The sequence below is a fragment of the Lepisma saccharinum genome, chromosome 14 (genome assembly GCF_977018435.1).
Source record: "Lepisma saccharinum chromosome 14, izLepSacc3.1, whole genome shotgun sequence".
NCBI lineage: Eukaryota > Metazoa > Arthropoda > Insecta > Zygentoma > Lepismatidae > Lepisma > Lepisma saccharinum.
The window spans coordinates 19,851,063-19,867,734 of record NC_139242.1 but is presented as its reverse complement, the minus strand read 5'-3'; the positions used below and the strand labels follow the sequence as shown (position 1 = coordinate 19,867,734).

Sequence of the window (16,672 nt, the reverse complement as noted above, 5' to 3'; positions counted from 1 at the left end):
TAATAATAATAATAAACCCTATCCGTCGGTCCGTTTATCTTTCCAACCTATAGAGCTGAGACTATGTTTACAAGATAAATCTCGGACTCAGATACTCCACGGTGTTTTGCCCCCTCCTTCCACCTTCTCTACATGCCCTTTTACTTGATGTTATTCAGAATTGTATTAATATCTGGAGTACTATCGTAATATAAAATTATTAACCTGGAATGAATTGAAAAATGAAAATGGGGAGTAACCCTGTGTTTCGAAAGAGTATTGAAAATGAGTTTAGGTATTCATTCATTAATTCCCCTCTCTAGAATAGTCTTCTTTTGACTTAACACACGCTTATCAACGTTTCTAATTTAAATAATTTATTCCAAGCAAACAAGTATTTGCAACTGATTAAATATTTTGCTTTTATTTTTTCGAGACATTCGGGACGATACGAGACTTTTCAAAAGCCGCCCCGTCCCGTGAGCAACACTACTAAGAGGCAAAAAACCTGTTATAATAAGAAAAGAGAATATGATTTGGTTTATTATACTTCGCTTTTCTGCCACGTTTGGCTAATTGCGAAGATGAGGATGAGTGATGATGAGGGACACCACAACGAACACTCCTGCCCAGGTCGGGATTCTTTCCAGGGACCTGTGGCGTCGTAGTGCTGTATGCTAATCAGTCCGCCACGAAGGTCGAGAAGAAAGAAAGAAAAAAAACGACATTTTTTGGGGGGTTTGAGGTAATAGTAGCCAAGAAAATTGAGGAAACTTACGGGGAAGATAATTTGGGAGGTAGTCTGTGGTATAGGTGGAGCACAGAGGTTAGGGTGATAGGAGATTTGTCAAATTAATGGGTCTATAGTAGCATTATGATGAAAATGTGCTACGACTAAATTTGTGGACATTACAGTGTCTTGATTTATCTGAATAAATCCCAAGATCCTGAATAGTATAGGTGTACAAAGAGCTCCACTAACACTTACGTCCTTCAGTCGTTGCATTAACTGTTTCTCCTATGATGTGGCTTTGGACTGCGCAAATTCATACTGAATCTAACTAGGGTGTATTATGTGCTGTTTTTTCAATTCTGAAATTAGTAAAAAAAAAAAAAAAAAAAGTAAATGATTTACATCCGCGTCTCTTTGAATAACTCTAATGTCCAAAAGGTTAAAGAATATTCACATTGCGTATTTTCTCCTTCCAGGTCTCTCAACGGTGGTGCTGGTGTACGTATCAGAGGTATCACATCCTCAAGTGAGACCCATGCTGCTGTGCCTCAACAGCACTTTTGTTTCCCTGGGAATCCTCCTGTGCTACATCTTCGGAGCAATCATGGATTACAGGATTTCCGCAGCCGTGAGTTCCTGCTTCTGCGTCATCAACTTCATCACACTCACCTTCCTGCCGGAAACACCCTATTGGCTGCTCCAGAAAGGAAGAGTGGAGGAAGCGAAAACCTCCCTGCGTTGGTTCAACAGGAGGGACCATGTTTACGAACCCGAGTGCAGCAAAATGATGGACAACTACAGGAGCAAACTATCGGAATCTTTGGTGAACCTGTCCATCTTCCAGAAACTGGCGAGCTTCGGAAGACCTGCTGCCTGGAAGCCATTGTTGATACTGACGTTATTTTTCTTTTTCCAGCAGCTATCTGGTGCCTATGTCATTCTTTTCTACACGGTTAATATGTTCAGGGATATGGGGACCGGTGTGGACGAATACCATGCGTCTGTGGCTCTTGGCGTTATTCGCTTTCTGGTAGCATGCATAGCCGCTGCACTGGCAAGGAAGTTTGGAAGGCGACCCATGTCCATGATCAGTGCAGGAGGCATGGGCGTATCCTCCTTAGCCACTGGAATATGCTTGTTTGTTTCACCCCCTTCGGAGACAACAATCGGGTGGCAACCGTTAGTGTTTGTGTTGATATATGTGTGTTTCAGTGCCATCGGAATGCTTGTGATACCATGGACTGTCATTGGTGAACTCTTACCGTCTGAAGTAAGAGGGATCGGAGGTGGTATAATGGTATCTGTAGCCTACGTGATGATGTTTGGCATGACTAAAGGGTATCCGTACCTTTTGCAAGCTGTGGCCATAAAAGGGATGTTTCTTTTCTTTGGTGCGACGTCACTTCTCGGTGTAATATTTGTCTACATGCTACTTCCTGAAACTCTAGGGAAGAATTTGACTTAACTGTGAATTATCCATTACATTAATATAATGGAAATAATGTCACAGAATGTGGTCTTGCAAGTTTCTAGAAGTTGTATTTATTTTATGAGAAATGTAAGTAATACATAAGCAGTTTTCTAAAAGCTTGCTCTTCAATTGCAATGTTGTCCCAGATTTGTAATTGATATTTCAGCTAAATTAACGTTTGATATTTTGCAATTACACATGAGCAAGAATGTTTAATGTAGGCTAATTGTATGAACTATATGATCTCTGTATTCTACATATTAACGTCATCCATAATTATGAACAAACCTGTTTCGTCGAACAAGTTGTTCACCTGTGTAATATGTACGTATATCCAGTGTGTAAATTAACAAAATAATGTCAGCGATCTCAAACCTACCCCCCTCTCAACTATACATAACAAGTGGTAACTGCCGGCCCCGAGGCGGAGTGGTTAGCACATCACGCCACGACGGCAGGTCCTGGGTTCAAATCCCAACTGAGCATGGATGTTTGTGAGTGTCACCCATGATACTAAGAGACATGGTAGGCTCATGCGCATCGCCGGGGGTTCCCCGGGACCGCTGTGACGTCAACTGGTGAGCAACTCGAGATTTCGCCCGCTACATCTGGCAGTGAATCTTTGTCTCTCGCTAACAAATAGACGTTTCTTTTTTTAGTGAGAGTTTTCTTCAAAATGGCTTGTGCTGTGTTCCGATGTAATAACTACAACCGTAAGACTAAAGAAGGAGCTGTTAGGTATTTTAGATTTCCGAGAGATGAAAATGTACGAAAACAGTTGATTTGGCTTCGTAGAAGCGTGTGTACTTCACACATATATGTATACCCAGGTAAAAATGTGGAGCATGGGGAATTCCATTTTAGACGCGAATATAGTTTTTTTAATGCAAAATTTGCCTAAATAATTTTTATTTATTTATTTATTATTATTTAGCTTTTACCATTTATGACTATTTCAAAACCGGTTTCAAGACCAGATAACAATTCCAAAACATATAAAGTTCTGGAGCTTATTCTGAGCTCATTTTGAATTTAATGGGATGGAAAATCAGCAGTTTGTAATATGAAAATTGCGAGCAAAGTTACATGTATTCATTTTAATGCAGATTGCTATATAAAGGGGGTGAGGAGCATTCCCCCCTCCTCTAACTTGATTCATCCCAAATCAGGAATAATCATATCCCACCCACTGAATATGAAAATCATATTTTTAAATATATCGTACTTTTAGAACACCATAGCTATATATAAAATATCATTAAACTAATTTTTGACAGATATGTACCGTATGCAGTTCCCTTTAGAAGCCATGTATTCGGTATTTTCTCAGACTTCTAGAAGGTGTTTTACAAGTACTTTTCTATCAAATACGAAAACTTTGACGTATGTTAACAACACCAGGGTGGCGACAGACCTGGAAAACCTGGAAAACCGGGAAAAGTCAGGGAATTTGAGGTGTCAAAAAAAGTCAGGGAAATGTCAGGGAATATTGTCTTTATTTACTTCGAACACTCTTTTGACGAAAATTGTTATAACTCGGGCACTATGGGAGCAATCTACTTCGGATAACTTTTGTTTTGCAGCTAAAAGATCAGCGCATGACACCGTGTACAATTTAGAACACCGGACCGAGGAAGGGGGCTGGGAGGAACGTCCCCCAAATTTCAATGGAAAAAACGTAAAAATCTGGAGTTTGCCCCCTCTTCTCCCGCTATTTTCTAGAGAAGGCGCAAACTTTAGTATTCTTTTCAAAGAATGGACATTTCTCAAGAGAATGAAACATGTTTCATGTTCTTGGGTGCCATAGAAGTTGAATAATAAGCCAAAATGTAATTTTTTTCTTTAACGAAAAATAGGTAATTTGCATTTTTGGAGGAAAATTGTTATAACTCGGACACTATGGGAGCAATCTACTTCGGATAAGTTTTGTTTTGCAGCTAAAACATCAGCGCATGCAACCGTGTACAATTCAGAACGCCGAACCGAGGAAGGGGGTATGAGGGGCGCGACCCCCGAATTTAAATGAAAAACAAAAATCTGGAGTTTGCCCCCTCTTCTCCCGCTATTTGGGAAGAAGGCGCGAACTTTAGTATTCTTTTTAAAGAATGGACATTTCTCAAGATAATGAAACATGTTTCATGTTCTAGGGTGTCATACAAGTTGAATAATAAGCTAAAATGTGATTTCTTGTTTTGTTTTTTTTACGAAAAATAAGGTAATTAGCATTTTTGGAGGAAAATTGTTATAACTCGGGCACTATGGGAGCAATCTACTTCGGATAAGTTTTGTTTTTCAGCTAGAACATCGTAGCATGCAACCGTGTACAATTAAGATCGCCAAACCGAGGAAGGGGGGTTTGGGGGCGTGACCACCGAATTTCAATGAAAAAAACAACAAAAATCTGGAGTTTGCCCCCCTCTTCTCTCGCTATTTTCGGGAGAAGGTGCAAACCTTAGTATTCTCTTCAAAGAATGGACGATTCCAAAGAGATTGAAACTTGTTTCATGTTCCTGGGTGCCATACAAGTTGAATAATGAGCCAAAATGTGAAACTATTCGGAAATGTGTCATGGATATGTTGCGGAGAGGGGGGGGGGGAGGTTGATCATCAATATGAATTTCCCAGGCTTGCTCCAGACCTGTGTCAGAGTTTCAACCCAAACAGAAGAGTATGAGGGTCCAAAAAGCACATTCATGTCGTAATCTGCACCATGATACCATATGGTTTCATCGGGTCAGAACAACCTGACTCTGATGATACCATATAATATCATCGAGGGAGTAAAGGTTAAGCCTCTAAATATTACGTTGAAAATGCATTGAATTATCATTTTTTCTTGTCCGTATGGGAGAGTAGTAAGGAGACAGAACTGTCAACAGATGGAGGGGATGGGAGTGGGTGGCACCGTCCGATAGTTGTCGGATGTCGTAGTAAGGCATTTTGTTGGGCAAACTGAAGGAACATGGAAACAAATAGGTTCCATTGATACATATGATTTTTGTCGAATATCGCCACCCGACAAAGTATCTCACTACAACATGTGACAGAAATTGCATGCATGGGACTCTTATGATTTAGGTTCGATGTCTTCGCACTGCAACATCCAACAAAAACCGTATGCATAAACAAGAAGAGCTTTAGACTGCAAATATGCTGCTGGAATTGTATTACTCTTCTGGCTCACTTCACCTCATTTAATGTATCAGTGCTTACAAAGGTTTTCTTTCATCGTCCTGACGTATTAGTGGTTTCGCACAAGTTAACATACGTTTACAATCACATTGCACTATTCTTAGATATCAAGAAGACAAGAAGAATCCAACATAACTGGATATATATTGAATACTATCACGAGAAAGTGAAACATAAATCTGCATTGGTGAACGTTATAAAAATTGGCAAGTGCACACTCCCAACCTCAAATTTACTGCAACACTAGTATTGCAATGAAATTAACACCATTCTCTGTCCTGTTTGTTTAAACTCGTGAGAGATGGTCATTAATCTCTCACTGAGTAACGTTAATGTCCAATATTATGAAATAAAATACTAATAATAAATACGTAAATATTTTAATATCATATTTACTCGAATCATTCAATCATAAAAGCAAATCACTTTCTTCAAGAATTGACTTTTTTCTGCCAGCCCTGCTAAATTTTCACTTTCCATCTACTGATTTATACGAGGGGTGGCCAGAAAGTAATTTCCGATTGATTTTTCGCAAACGCCAAAACCGTGAAAAATGGTAGTTGCTGCGAAGTTATGTTTAGGAATGTGCAGTGATGTCTGGATACATTTTTCGCCCTTTCTAAATATGAAAATAATGCGAATTTGTCATAAAATGTGAATTTGGCGTTATTAGCGATTTTTTTAAAGAAATGACCTAAAACAACAAAAATTTTCATGAAATCCAACATTCTTGTCTTTTCTAGGCCTGTTTGTGTACATAGAACATGCAAGTTTTCCAACATTTTACTCAAGAGTAAACTATAGAGTTATACGTACATGGAATAATTCCGACAGCCACATTAAATCCTGTATTTCCCAGGATTTTTTCAACTTCTATCAAAACCATTTGCATCACAGAGAAAAGTGGCAGGGTTCTAACAGGAGATCGAGTGCGTATCTACTGTCACACGGGATCCACATCCTCGTATTTGTCGCACGAGATATGTTTTGAATTACGAAGCTAAGTGCGCTCCATCGGCATTTGTCAAGCGAGTAATAATGGAGCTCAGTCGTTAGGGCGTCTGACTACTATGCAAGAGACCCGGGGTCGATCCCCTGCAGGGGAGAACCGGGATGTTTTCCGCCTATTCAAACTGCTCCGGCACCAACCCAGCATCATATGAAGCTGGTACCTTGAGGAAACTTTGTGGGATAAAGGTAGCCAGGAGCATGGTGCTTATCAATCACCCCCACCTTTAGCCATGATCAAGAAAGTGTGGGGCCCTAACTCCACACCCTTATACACCTTCATGGAAAAGTCCAGGGGAGCACTTTACTTTTACTTCCTCAAAAATCTGTTCCAACATATCAAACTGTCACGAAAATACGTAGACCATGTGATCTACAATTTAAAATAATAGTTTAAAAGCACAATGGAGTATTAAGTTTCGGTATATTTGGCAGATAAATGTTCTAAAACAAAAAAGCGAATTTTGGGAAACTTAATACTGACAAGTCAAAAAAAGATAATGCCAATTTTTTGGTGCCATTATATATCGGTATCAGTTACGTGAGATTGATTGATTTTAATTTTTTGGGTGCGTCGCCACTTATGGTTATTATGCACCCTTCAGTATATATGGGGGAAATTCCATTATCTAAAATCCTTACCTTAAAATTTAAAAAAGGGGTATGGAAAATAACTTTCCCAAAATAACTCTCACGAAGAGGCGTAAGTCATGTGACTTACAATTTGAAACAGTAGTTTAAAAACACCATGAAGAAATAATTTCAGATATTTGCCAGAAAATGCGCTAAAATGAAAATGTGAATTTTGAGAAAAATAACACCGTATAGTAAAAAATAAAAAATAAGAAAATACACCAATTTGAAAACAAATAACAAAATATCAAGGTCCCTACCGATTAGGCATAAATAAAACATGAATATCAGTTGTAATTTATTGCATTAGTAAGAGTGAGCCTTAACCTAATTTTCGGCATAATCACCACCGTTGTTCTAGCATTTGTCGTAGCATGGCACTAGATTTTGTATGCCCATGGTATATGTGTCGGACAGCAAAGACTGGAACTATCTCTACCGCAGTGTTGCCCTGCCAGAATCCTCTTCAGTTAAACAAAGAGATGAAAGTCGGTACATTCAAGGCCAGGGCTGTACAGGGAGTGGTCCAAGATCTCTCACCTGAAATGATGCAAAGGGCCTGTGTGTACTCAGCTGTACAGGGTTGTGCACAGTCGATTGGCCTTCCGTGAATTGTTTGCACCATCGTCTGACCATACACGACGTCCGGTCTGCACACCTCACACAATTGCTGGTGGCTCTGTGCCAAATTCTGAGTGTACATTGTAGGCTAGGCTCGGTGGGAGACTGTATGACGGCTGCATTGCAACTGTACCAGATTACTGCTACATGCCACTTCTTCCTGCCTGCATGGGTGTGTGTCTATCTCTGACCACCAGTGCTGCGTGTAGGCACCATTGGAGCTTTTTTCAGGATGCCCCTCGTATATGAACTTTCAGAAGCTTTTATTATTAGAGTGTTCCTGTTTTAATGTATGGTTAGCTAAATCAGGTACCTATACAATGCAATTCTATAAATTCTTTGCGTTAAATTTCTAATACCTACATACCCTTTTCGACAGCATTAATGGTATAACTGCATGTTGTCAGTTTCACAGTACTTCACTTGGATATACTGTACTGAAGCAGAAATCCCATTGATAATGTAAGGAAATATGACACTTTATTTTGTTCGATTCAATTGTTTCACTTATATGCAAGAGTTAAGTTGTTTGCTTTACAGAGAAGAGAGCTTGATGCATTGAAAAATGAGTCCGCACTCGTGGTTCTTGCAAGCAGAGGGTCCTAAACCTCAGTGGAAATATCAATATATAATACCGAGAATGTATAAGGAAACTGATAAATTACAAATTGTATTTATTAATCAATCACTCTTCACTCTTATTTTTTTAAGTCGTAACTTTAAAAATAATCAAGTATTTTATTTTAAACTTACTGCGTATGACAAAATTCCGTAATCCTTCCCTAGCTTGTGAATTGTAATAATTTTCCAAATTCACTCTTTTGCAGTTTGAATTCAAATCATAGAGAATAGAGAAATTGAGTCAATTTCATAGAAAATAATATTGGTACTTAACAAATCTATACCTGGATCTGTGTGAGTTTATTATTTCCATTTGCAAAAACATCGATTTAGTTTAGTTTGTAATTGTCAGGGAAAAATGTAAATTTTGTCCTGGAAAACCTGGAAAAGTCAGGGAATTTCATTTCTGCTTGTTTGTAGCCACCCTGAACACTTTTCGAACGCTTGTTGACAGCTATAGCGTTGTCTTGCCTTTTTTAAAAAAAAATACTGAATCGAGATGATTCCCGATCAACTCGCAACAGATCTAACTTTGAAGTACTTGTAAAACATTTGACATAGTAATTATTTGTAATGTAATTAGCTGTACCTTATGTTGTTCTTCAAACGCTGAAAGTACTATCATTGCATATGATAAACCGAAATCCTTCATATCTTAGAGCAAGCAAAGTGAGGAAAGCCATACGCTCGAAATAATTTTTTCAATGGTTAGTGGACAATATGAAGAGCCGGTTTCAAAAGCTAGGTTTATTTTCGGGTGTAGTCGTATTAAATGCACATACATATGTGTGTTTTATGGTGACATGTTAATTCCTCATTTATATCAAAAAGTGAACTTTAATGTAAGCGAAAGCATGTACGCGTCACCAGTCGAAGATTTTCGCATCTACAAAGAAAATTCAATAGACATTCCCACCTCACTCAAAGACCTTGTGAATCCAATCCATATTGTACCAATATCGACAGCTGAGTGTGAAAGCGGGGTCAGTGCCATGAACTTTACCTTAACTGATTAGAGAAATCATTTAGAAGTTTAAACCTGCTTTTTCTTTCAATACTTGTAGACTCCCAGTGCATTGTTTTAATGCAGAAAAATTTGCAACAAGATGGATTAAGTAGCAAGCATTACAGTGTCCTTGACAAGCCAACTGGCAAATAATCGAACCTGCAGTGTCTCATTAATTTCGTGCATTCAACTGAATAATGTAATTTTCTTACAGTTTGACTTTAGAATTTAACTTGAAATGGTGTTGTGTTTGTGTTGCATTCAATATCAAAATTAGATTTTAAGCAATTTATGTCCAATTCTAAGCATATCTAATTCATAGGTAATGTTTCCTTCTGATAAAATCACAAATCGCACTCTGATTTCATGTCTAGGAAATATCGCTGATCCATTTCAACTAGAAATGGTATCGAGATGAGACAAAAATCTCTTAATATATATGTTTAAGTACAGTTTTCCGAACACCCTCTGACGAAGTTATAAAAATAATCGGTGAGGTATATTGTACCCCCGAAATTGGTCTGTCGTGTCGCGTCTCGAAAACAAGACGAGGCAGGAATTGTGGAAGTATTTCGTTTCGGAAAATTCCATTTGAAAAATTCAAAATGAAAGAAGGTCAGTCATATACTCTTCTGATGCAGATTTATATCTTCGAATCGACGCGATCACTTGTTTACAAAACATGTACCCCCCTTATACGAAGGGAATTCGTCTGCAGCGTGATTTTCTGAAAGTAAACTTTAGCTCATTCCATCGTTCCACACACATTTTAAATAATTTTCATCTCCTTAAAAAGATTTCCAAACACACAGATCAATGAACTAACTGTAGTAGCAAGAACAATGTAGTACATGTAGAATAAGTTTACAAAGGTTTGAATTCCTGTGGTAAGGAAAATAATGCTTACAATTTACACTTTTTATATTGAGCAATTAGAAAATACTAGGTTCTTTTAACAGTAGCATCTTGTATCTGAGGGGGGTACAAGGGGTACAACTAGAATCTATTTAGGGGGTACAGTACCCGCTTCAAAAATTTAGGGGGTACAATGTACTCCTGTAACCCCCCCCCCCCAGTTCCTGCGCCACTGTTCTTAAGGGTTTGATTCTATGTTAAGAAGGATTACGTCAGCCCTTGTGCTTGTACTTGTGGTACTGTAATGTTGTTTGTGTACTTTATAAAATGTGTGTTGAACTAAAAAAAATTGCAGTACAAACTTACCTTATAAATAATGTAACTAAACATTTGGCGTTTTGGAAATATCATTTACAAAAAAGAAAAAAAACACTATATAAAATTTTATATTTATATTCTTCATTCATCCATTTAAAAAAATATTCAATCTAGATTTTTGTTGTTTCTTTGATACTATTTCTACCCGACGAACTGTATCTTGGATGACTACCGTGACTACCTCCCTATGTACTATATTTAACCTATTTTTTATTACTTTTCACAAACACTGATATTGGTATATTAAACTAACTGAAATTATTACAATGACACTGAAGGATCTTACAATGTGTTTAACACGTTACATTTTAGGAATTTAAATATGTAGGCTTAATTTTAAATTTACGTATCATCAGACAATATATCATTTAGTAAACGCAAGTAGTGTGTAGTGAGTTACAAAATTCGAATACCGGGTAAAGCATTTCTGTTACTTGCCTTTGCGAAATATAGAAGAAAAAAGCAACAGCCATGGTGAAAATGCGAAAATATTATCACATTGTCCAAACACTTACAAGGATCAATGCAACATGTGTTAACTTGAGATACAGACGAAAAAGCGACTAAATTAGCTACAGGTTTTCTTCCGTTTGCTCCTCCCCTACGCTCTATTCATTCCTACTTTTACTGACTTTGTGCACAAAGAAATACCAGTCCTTTTAAGCAGTAAATAAGGTTTTAAACCCTCCCCGGAAAACTTCATTCAATGAAAAAGAACCCCTGCTATGTGTTTTCTACCCGCTGGCTGCGACATTTGCTCACCAGATGACGTAATGCGCTGGAAGGGACGAAAGTCGTCCGCCGGATGAGCCAACCTACTAGTCTTAGAACCATGGTGTCACCCCTGTTGTGTCCCTAAAGAATTTCGTTCGTCATGAGGGGCGCGTCGCGATGCTCCATGAGCAAGATTTTCGCCCGTTGAGCAGACAGATCTTTCACTTGACGCTGTTTGTACATTGATAAAAATATCAGTGCCTTTGAATAATCTGTGATCAATTTTGCTGCGTCGAGTGGACAAGATTTCAGTTTGTAAACCTGTTAATTATTGAAATAGTTGATGTGGACATACAAAACTGTCCAAATTTTCATTTCACACCCTTGCACAACTTTCGAAAACTACGGTGTGTAATTGGAACAATCAACAACACTTTCATTTTAATACAGTTACAAAAACTGGAACATTAGAGAAAGTTTACCAATAGCGGACCCCACTCCCTAAAGCGAAATCCCCGACATATTGCGTCAGGAAAGTGCTGAAGACTAGCGGTAATAGTATGAACTACGTCAGTAGCGTCTGTTGAACATGTGGAAGCGCCAGTACTTTGTTCTCAGTAGCGGTGGAAAGATAGTGCGCACAAGAAGATTTTTTTCTATAGTTGAAATAGTGGAAGGCTGAAGTTGTGGCCTCAACACGTAGTTTCCAAACAGGTAAAAGTTTATCTTGCATTAGTAACATGTAATAGTGTAGGTAAGCAAATACATTATGTATCAGTTTAACCGTTGGTACTGTGCAAGAAGAGTTGAGGCAATGTTTTGTGAAACATGTCGTTTTCCTAAAGCGGGCCCCTGAACGTTACAAATCCGGACTCCTTGCGCGTTCGACAGTGGGACTCCAGTGGCCTTGATTTTAATTGTGTTTCTGTTTTGTTTCTTTTCTCTGTAAAACGAATATCATGTCAGACAATAGAAGGAACGTGAAGACACGGAAATGGTCGCAAGAATCCATGACTGTAGATGGACTCCGATTATCAAAAGAGAAATACGGTAGTCCGGTGCAAGCAGCAGACACAAAGAGGGGTTGTCCCACCATTCTAAATCCACAGTTAGAGGAAGAGCTGGTAAAGTTCTGTGCAGCAACGGAGGCAACGTTGTTTGGTCTATCACGTTCGGATTTACGGCGAATGCCATATCAGTTAGAAGAAAGGAACAATCTCAAACATGCGTTTACGAAAGGAAATATGGCTAGCAGAAAATGGCTGACACTGTTTCTGAAACGGCACAGGAAACGTCTGTCCTTACGTCGTCCAACTGGAACATCATATGCGATGGCAGTGGGATTTATTTACTCGTGAAAATGTGAAAAAAAATTTCGATGTTCTTACCTCAGTACTTGAGAAGCACAAATATCCGCCACACCGAATATTTAACGTTGATGAAAGTAGTCTCACTGTAGTTCAAAGTAAAGTGACAAACGTAATTGGTCTGAAGGGAAAACGACAAATTGGTACACTTTCTTCAGCTGAACGTGGTGCATTAATAACCATAGTTATCTGTATGAGCTCAGCTGACAATTTTGTCCCACCAATGGTTATTTTCCCTCGAAAATATGTATGACCCCCACAGTTGACGAAAGGTGCTCCTCCCGGAACTTTGTTTGATGTCCATCCATCTGGTTGAATGCAAATGGATCTATTCACCAAATGGTTTCAACATTTTGTGCAAAACACGAAACCGTCCCGTGACTCTCGAGTGCTTTTGATAGTTGGGCATTACAGGCATACGTGTAATATTGATGTTGTGGACTTAGCACGAGATAATCATGTTACAATAGTCTCTTTGCCACCTCACACAACGCAAAAATTGCAGCCACTGGACAAGACATTCATGTCTCCTCTTAAAACCTACTACAATGAAGAGGTCCGTCAGTGACTTGTAGGCAACCAGCGTCCAGTGACTGCCTATGATGTTATGGAACTATTCGGCAAAGCTTACATTAGATGCCAAACTGCTGACATTGCAATAAATGGATTTCGAGAAACAGGTATCTACTCATTAGATAGGAACAGATTTAGATGCTGATTTTATTGCTGAGGCTCAGCATGAGGGTCAGTTGATTTATGACACCAGTGACGATGACATGGAAGCAGAAAAGCCTCCTGAAGTGTCGCACACTCTGGAGGTGATTGTTCAACCGTCTACTTCTGCAGCGAATCCTGCTTATTTCTGTCAACCTTCTACTTCTTCTTCCTCAGCTGCCCCTCCTGTCTTGCCGAGTCAATATTCCACAGCAGGTAACCCTGACTTGTCCTCTCAACCATCGACCTCTCAGCCTTCTCCACGCAATGAAGTCAACGACCCAAAAGCTCTCAATAAAAGTCCGTTCCAAATTTCGTCTGTGTCAAGGCTTAAGAATAAAAGTTCCACACGAGGGCGAAAATCCTCTTCTACTACAGCTATCACGTCATCCTCCTACAAAAAGGAACTACTAGGTTCCATTGAGCAAAGCCAAAATGCACGTACGAACCGAGGAAGAGAAAGAGGAAGGGGCAAAAGCAATAGTAGCAGTGGACCGATTAAAAACAAACGAGATAAGGGAAAGAAGTTATCTACTTTACCTGAAGAAACAGACGAATCGTCCGAAAATGTGGACGCATAGCTCAATGTCCACAGGAATTGAGATTCCACTGAGTGATGAACCAACCGACAATGATGTTATATGCACGGCAAGTGGTCTTCAGATTGCCGTGGTGAAATATAGGTGCGTTGTGTACAGTGTAGCTGTTGGGCTCATGTGGAATGCTCAGGAGCGGAGAAAGACATTTACATTTGTGACTTTTGCAACTAAATATGGATAGTCCTCTTTCGTTCATCACATATTATCTTACTACTGAGTCCACATGTAACTGTGTTTAAGTAAACCATTAGTTAAAATGTGTTTCTTTTCCTTTTACCCATCATTATAACTGATATTTGGAAGCTCCCATTTATGACAGCGCCGGGGGTCCGATCTTGGAGCATTTTTTCTAATCACTCAAATTTGTCACATTTTACTAAATTCATAAATTCTCTTTATTACACCAGGATAGCAACATAGCACATTTAAGACCCATGGAATTCTTAAACCAATAATCAAAGAATACTTCGGCGTTGAAGAAACTACCTTTCGCTTACTATTAAGAACGTTATCTTTAAGAAACGAATTGGGGGTCCGCTTTTGGTAAACTTCCTCTGTAATTACACCATATCGCAAGCCGTTCATCAGAAATATAAATATTTCCTCATTGGCCGCCAGCTTGCCAACCTCACACAGTTTACTCTTTTTCCTCACGAGATCGAAACATAAAAACGTTATATTCTGTGGCGAGCAAAGTTCAAGTTCGCTCAGCAATCAAGTGAACAGCGCTCGTCGAACAACGCTTATTTGGCCGTCAAGTAGCTGAGCGATCACGTTGTTCGCTGAGCGCTCAGATACTTGACGCGCCCCTGGTTGCCGTAGAACGATAGGATGGATATTCAAACATTATTTTCAACGAAGATAAGAATGTTTCGTGTAAATCGATACAAAAATGCGTTTAGCAAACCTTTAAGATTATGTAGCAAGTCATAAGTTTCCCAAAATTACATTCTGAATCTAAGGTAAGAATTAATATATTAAAGCGCAACGGCAGGGTAGTTCAGACGGGCTAAATATAGTAATGTTTATGCACAAAGAGGAAGAGCACTAAACTTGACGTAATTTTGGTCGTTCCTAGCTACCATGGGTGTCGTACTCCATGGCCTGCTGTCTAAGGCGCTGTGCTTTGGGCTCCGACTGCGGGACGGCATAGGTTCGAGTCCGCCTGGGTTCAGTCTCTGGGTTCTCGGCCTGTGTATAGGTCCGGTGGCAACGCACTATCGTGAGGAAATTGGAGAGCTACGAGTGAGTAGCGTTACCCGGTCTCGGAAATCTCCTATAACGTGCTGACACCACGTCACCCCATTACCGGTTGAAGAACTCCACACCTCTCGGTAGGATTGTGGGAGGGAGACTGGCAGCTGGAAGATAGGACCAGGCCTTTTTGATGGCTGTCGAACCATGGGTTATTATTATTAACTGCCATGGGCAGAGGCGCAACCACGGATTTTTGTCTGAGGGGGGGGGGGAGCAAGTACCAGAATAAACGTACCAATAATAATAATAATAATAATAATAATGTTAAAAATAATAAAAATGTTATAATAATAACATTATTATTATTGTTATTATTGATTTGCTTTCTTTTACTTCGCTTCTTGTGCCACTTTTGGATATTTGGCGAAGATGGGGATGATGAAATCGATGAATGAACGGACATTCACAAACATCCATCCCCAAGCCGGGATTCGTAACCGAGACCAACATTGTAATTATTATTATTAGTGGTAGTATCAAAGATGCTATTACCCTTGTAAATTATGCAAAATGGGGTAGAAGTTAGTGCTAAAGCATTTGTGTTCGAACAAAAGATATGATTTTTTTTTCAACACGGAAATGGAAAACAAGCACACAAACTATATTTGAAAGAAGGAAAATGCTTGATAAATGCATTATAAATATAATTTTTTTTTCATTAACATTTATAACTTTCTTGCACGATATATGTTTCACATATATGCAACATGGAGCGACGTGGATACTAAATTGTGTACGTGTTCAAACTTTCTTTAATACATATTATATAAAACATATATTATTTAAATACATTAGACAACCAATTCATCCATCTCGCAATAAACCTCAAATGTGCACGCTCCGTTTTCTCGAAACGATTGTTCATGCATTTAAAACAAAATCAATTAAGACAAGTCTTATTTCTCTGTCTGGTAATTTTGCGATGCGTTACAGAGAAGAATGAAATATTGCGAGCGAAGCGATCAAGAAAATTAATAGGGCGCAAATAACTTCACGGGACGGCAATGCATTCTCTCTTTTACAACTTTTGTGCCTCCCCGACGGTATAGTGGTAACATCGTCGCCTTGTGATCAAGAGGTCCCGGGTTCGATTTGAATTTGAATTTAAAATTTTGGGTCAACTTAGGCTATTTTGCACCCGTCACATTATACGGGGTCCAGCCCCTTACCTTTACAAATAACTCTAACGTTGCAGAACTAAAATCTTAAAATATTCTGACTTAGGTTAAAAGCTGAGGCTGTAAACGGGCACTCAGCACACACAAGGACAAGAAACAGGACAGCACGCATAAAATTATACTGGCCATAGTGCCAGTTGCCAGAGCCTCGTTCGTCTGCAAAATGCAGTACAATTGGCCGTGAATGTTTGCCCCTCTTGAACTCATTTCCGTCAAAGGTTGGGGGGGGTCAATGCGCCCCCTGTACTTGCGCCACTGGCCATGTGTCTATAATACAAAAATTCAAGATTTTTACACTGCCCTTTTATGTTTCCTCTTGTTGCGACTTGCAAGTATGTGTAATTCA

General features: G+C 39.1%; 2 protein-coding genes across 4 annotated transcripts in view; both read left to right on the top strand.

The window, feature by feature from the left end:
- The window catches only part of LOC145998441 (facilitated trehalose transporter Tret1-like), a 56,500-nt gene extending 54,066 nt beyond the window's left edge, over positions 1-2,434 (top strand). For all 3 annotated transcript variants that reach the window (XM_083134852.1, XM_083134851.1, XM_083134853.1), the window contains exon 5: positions 1,189-2,434. In XM_083134852.1, coding sequence (XP_082990978.1) covers positions 1,189-2,177 — 989 coding nt within the window. In that variant the 3' untranslated portion in view covers positions 2,178-2,434. The remainder of the gene's footprint in view (positions 1-1,188) is intronic.
- A 9,736-nt stretch (positions 2,435-12,170) lies between these two features.
- LOC145998307 (facilitated trehalose transporter Tret1-2 homolog) overlaps positions 12,171-16,672 on the top strand; it is a 44,773-nt gene continuing 40,271 nt past the window's right edge. The window contains 2 exon segments of the mRNA XM_083134712.1: positions 12,171-12,335; positions 13,274-13,508. Of these exon segments, the coding sequence (XP_082990838.1) occupies positions 12,171-12,335; positions 13,274-13,508 (400 nt within the window).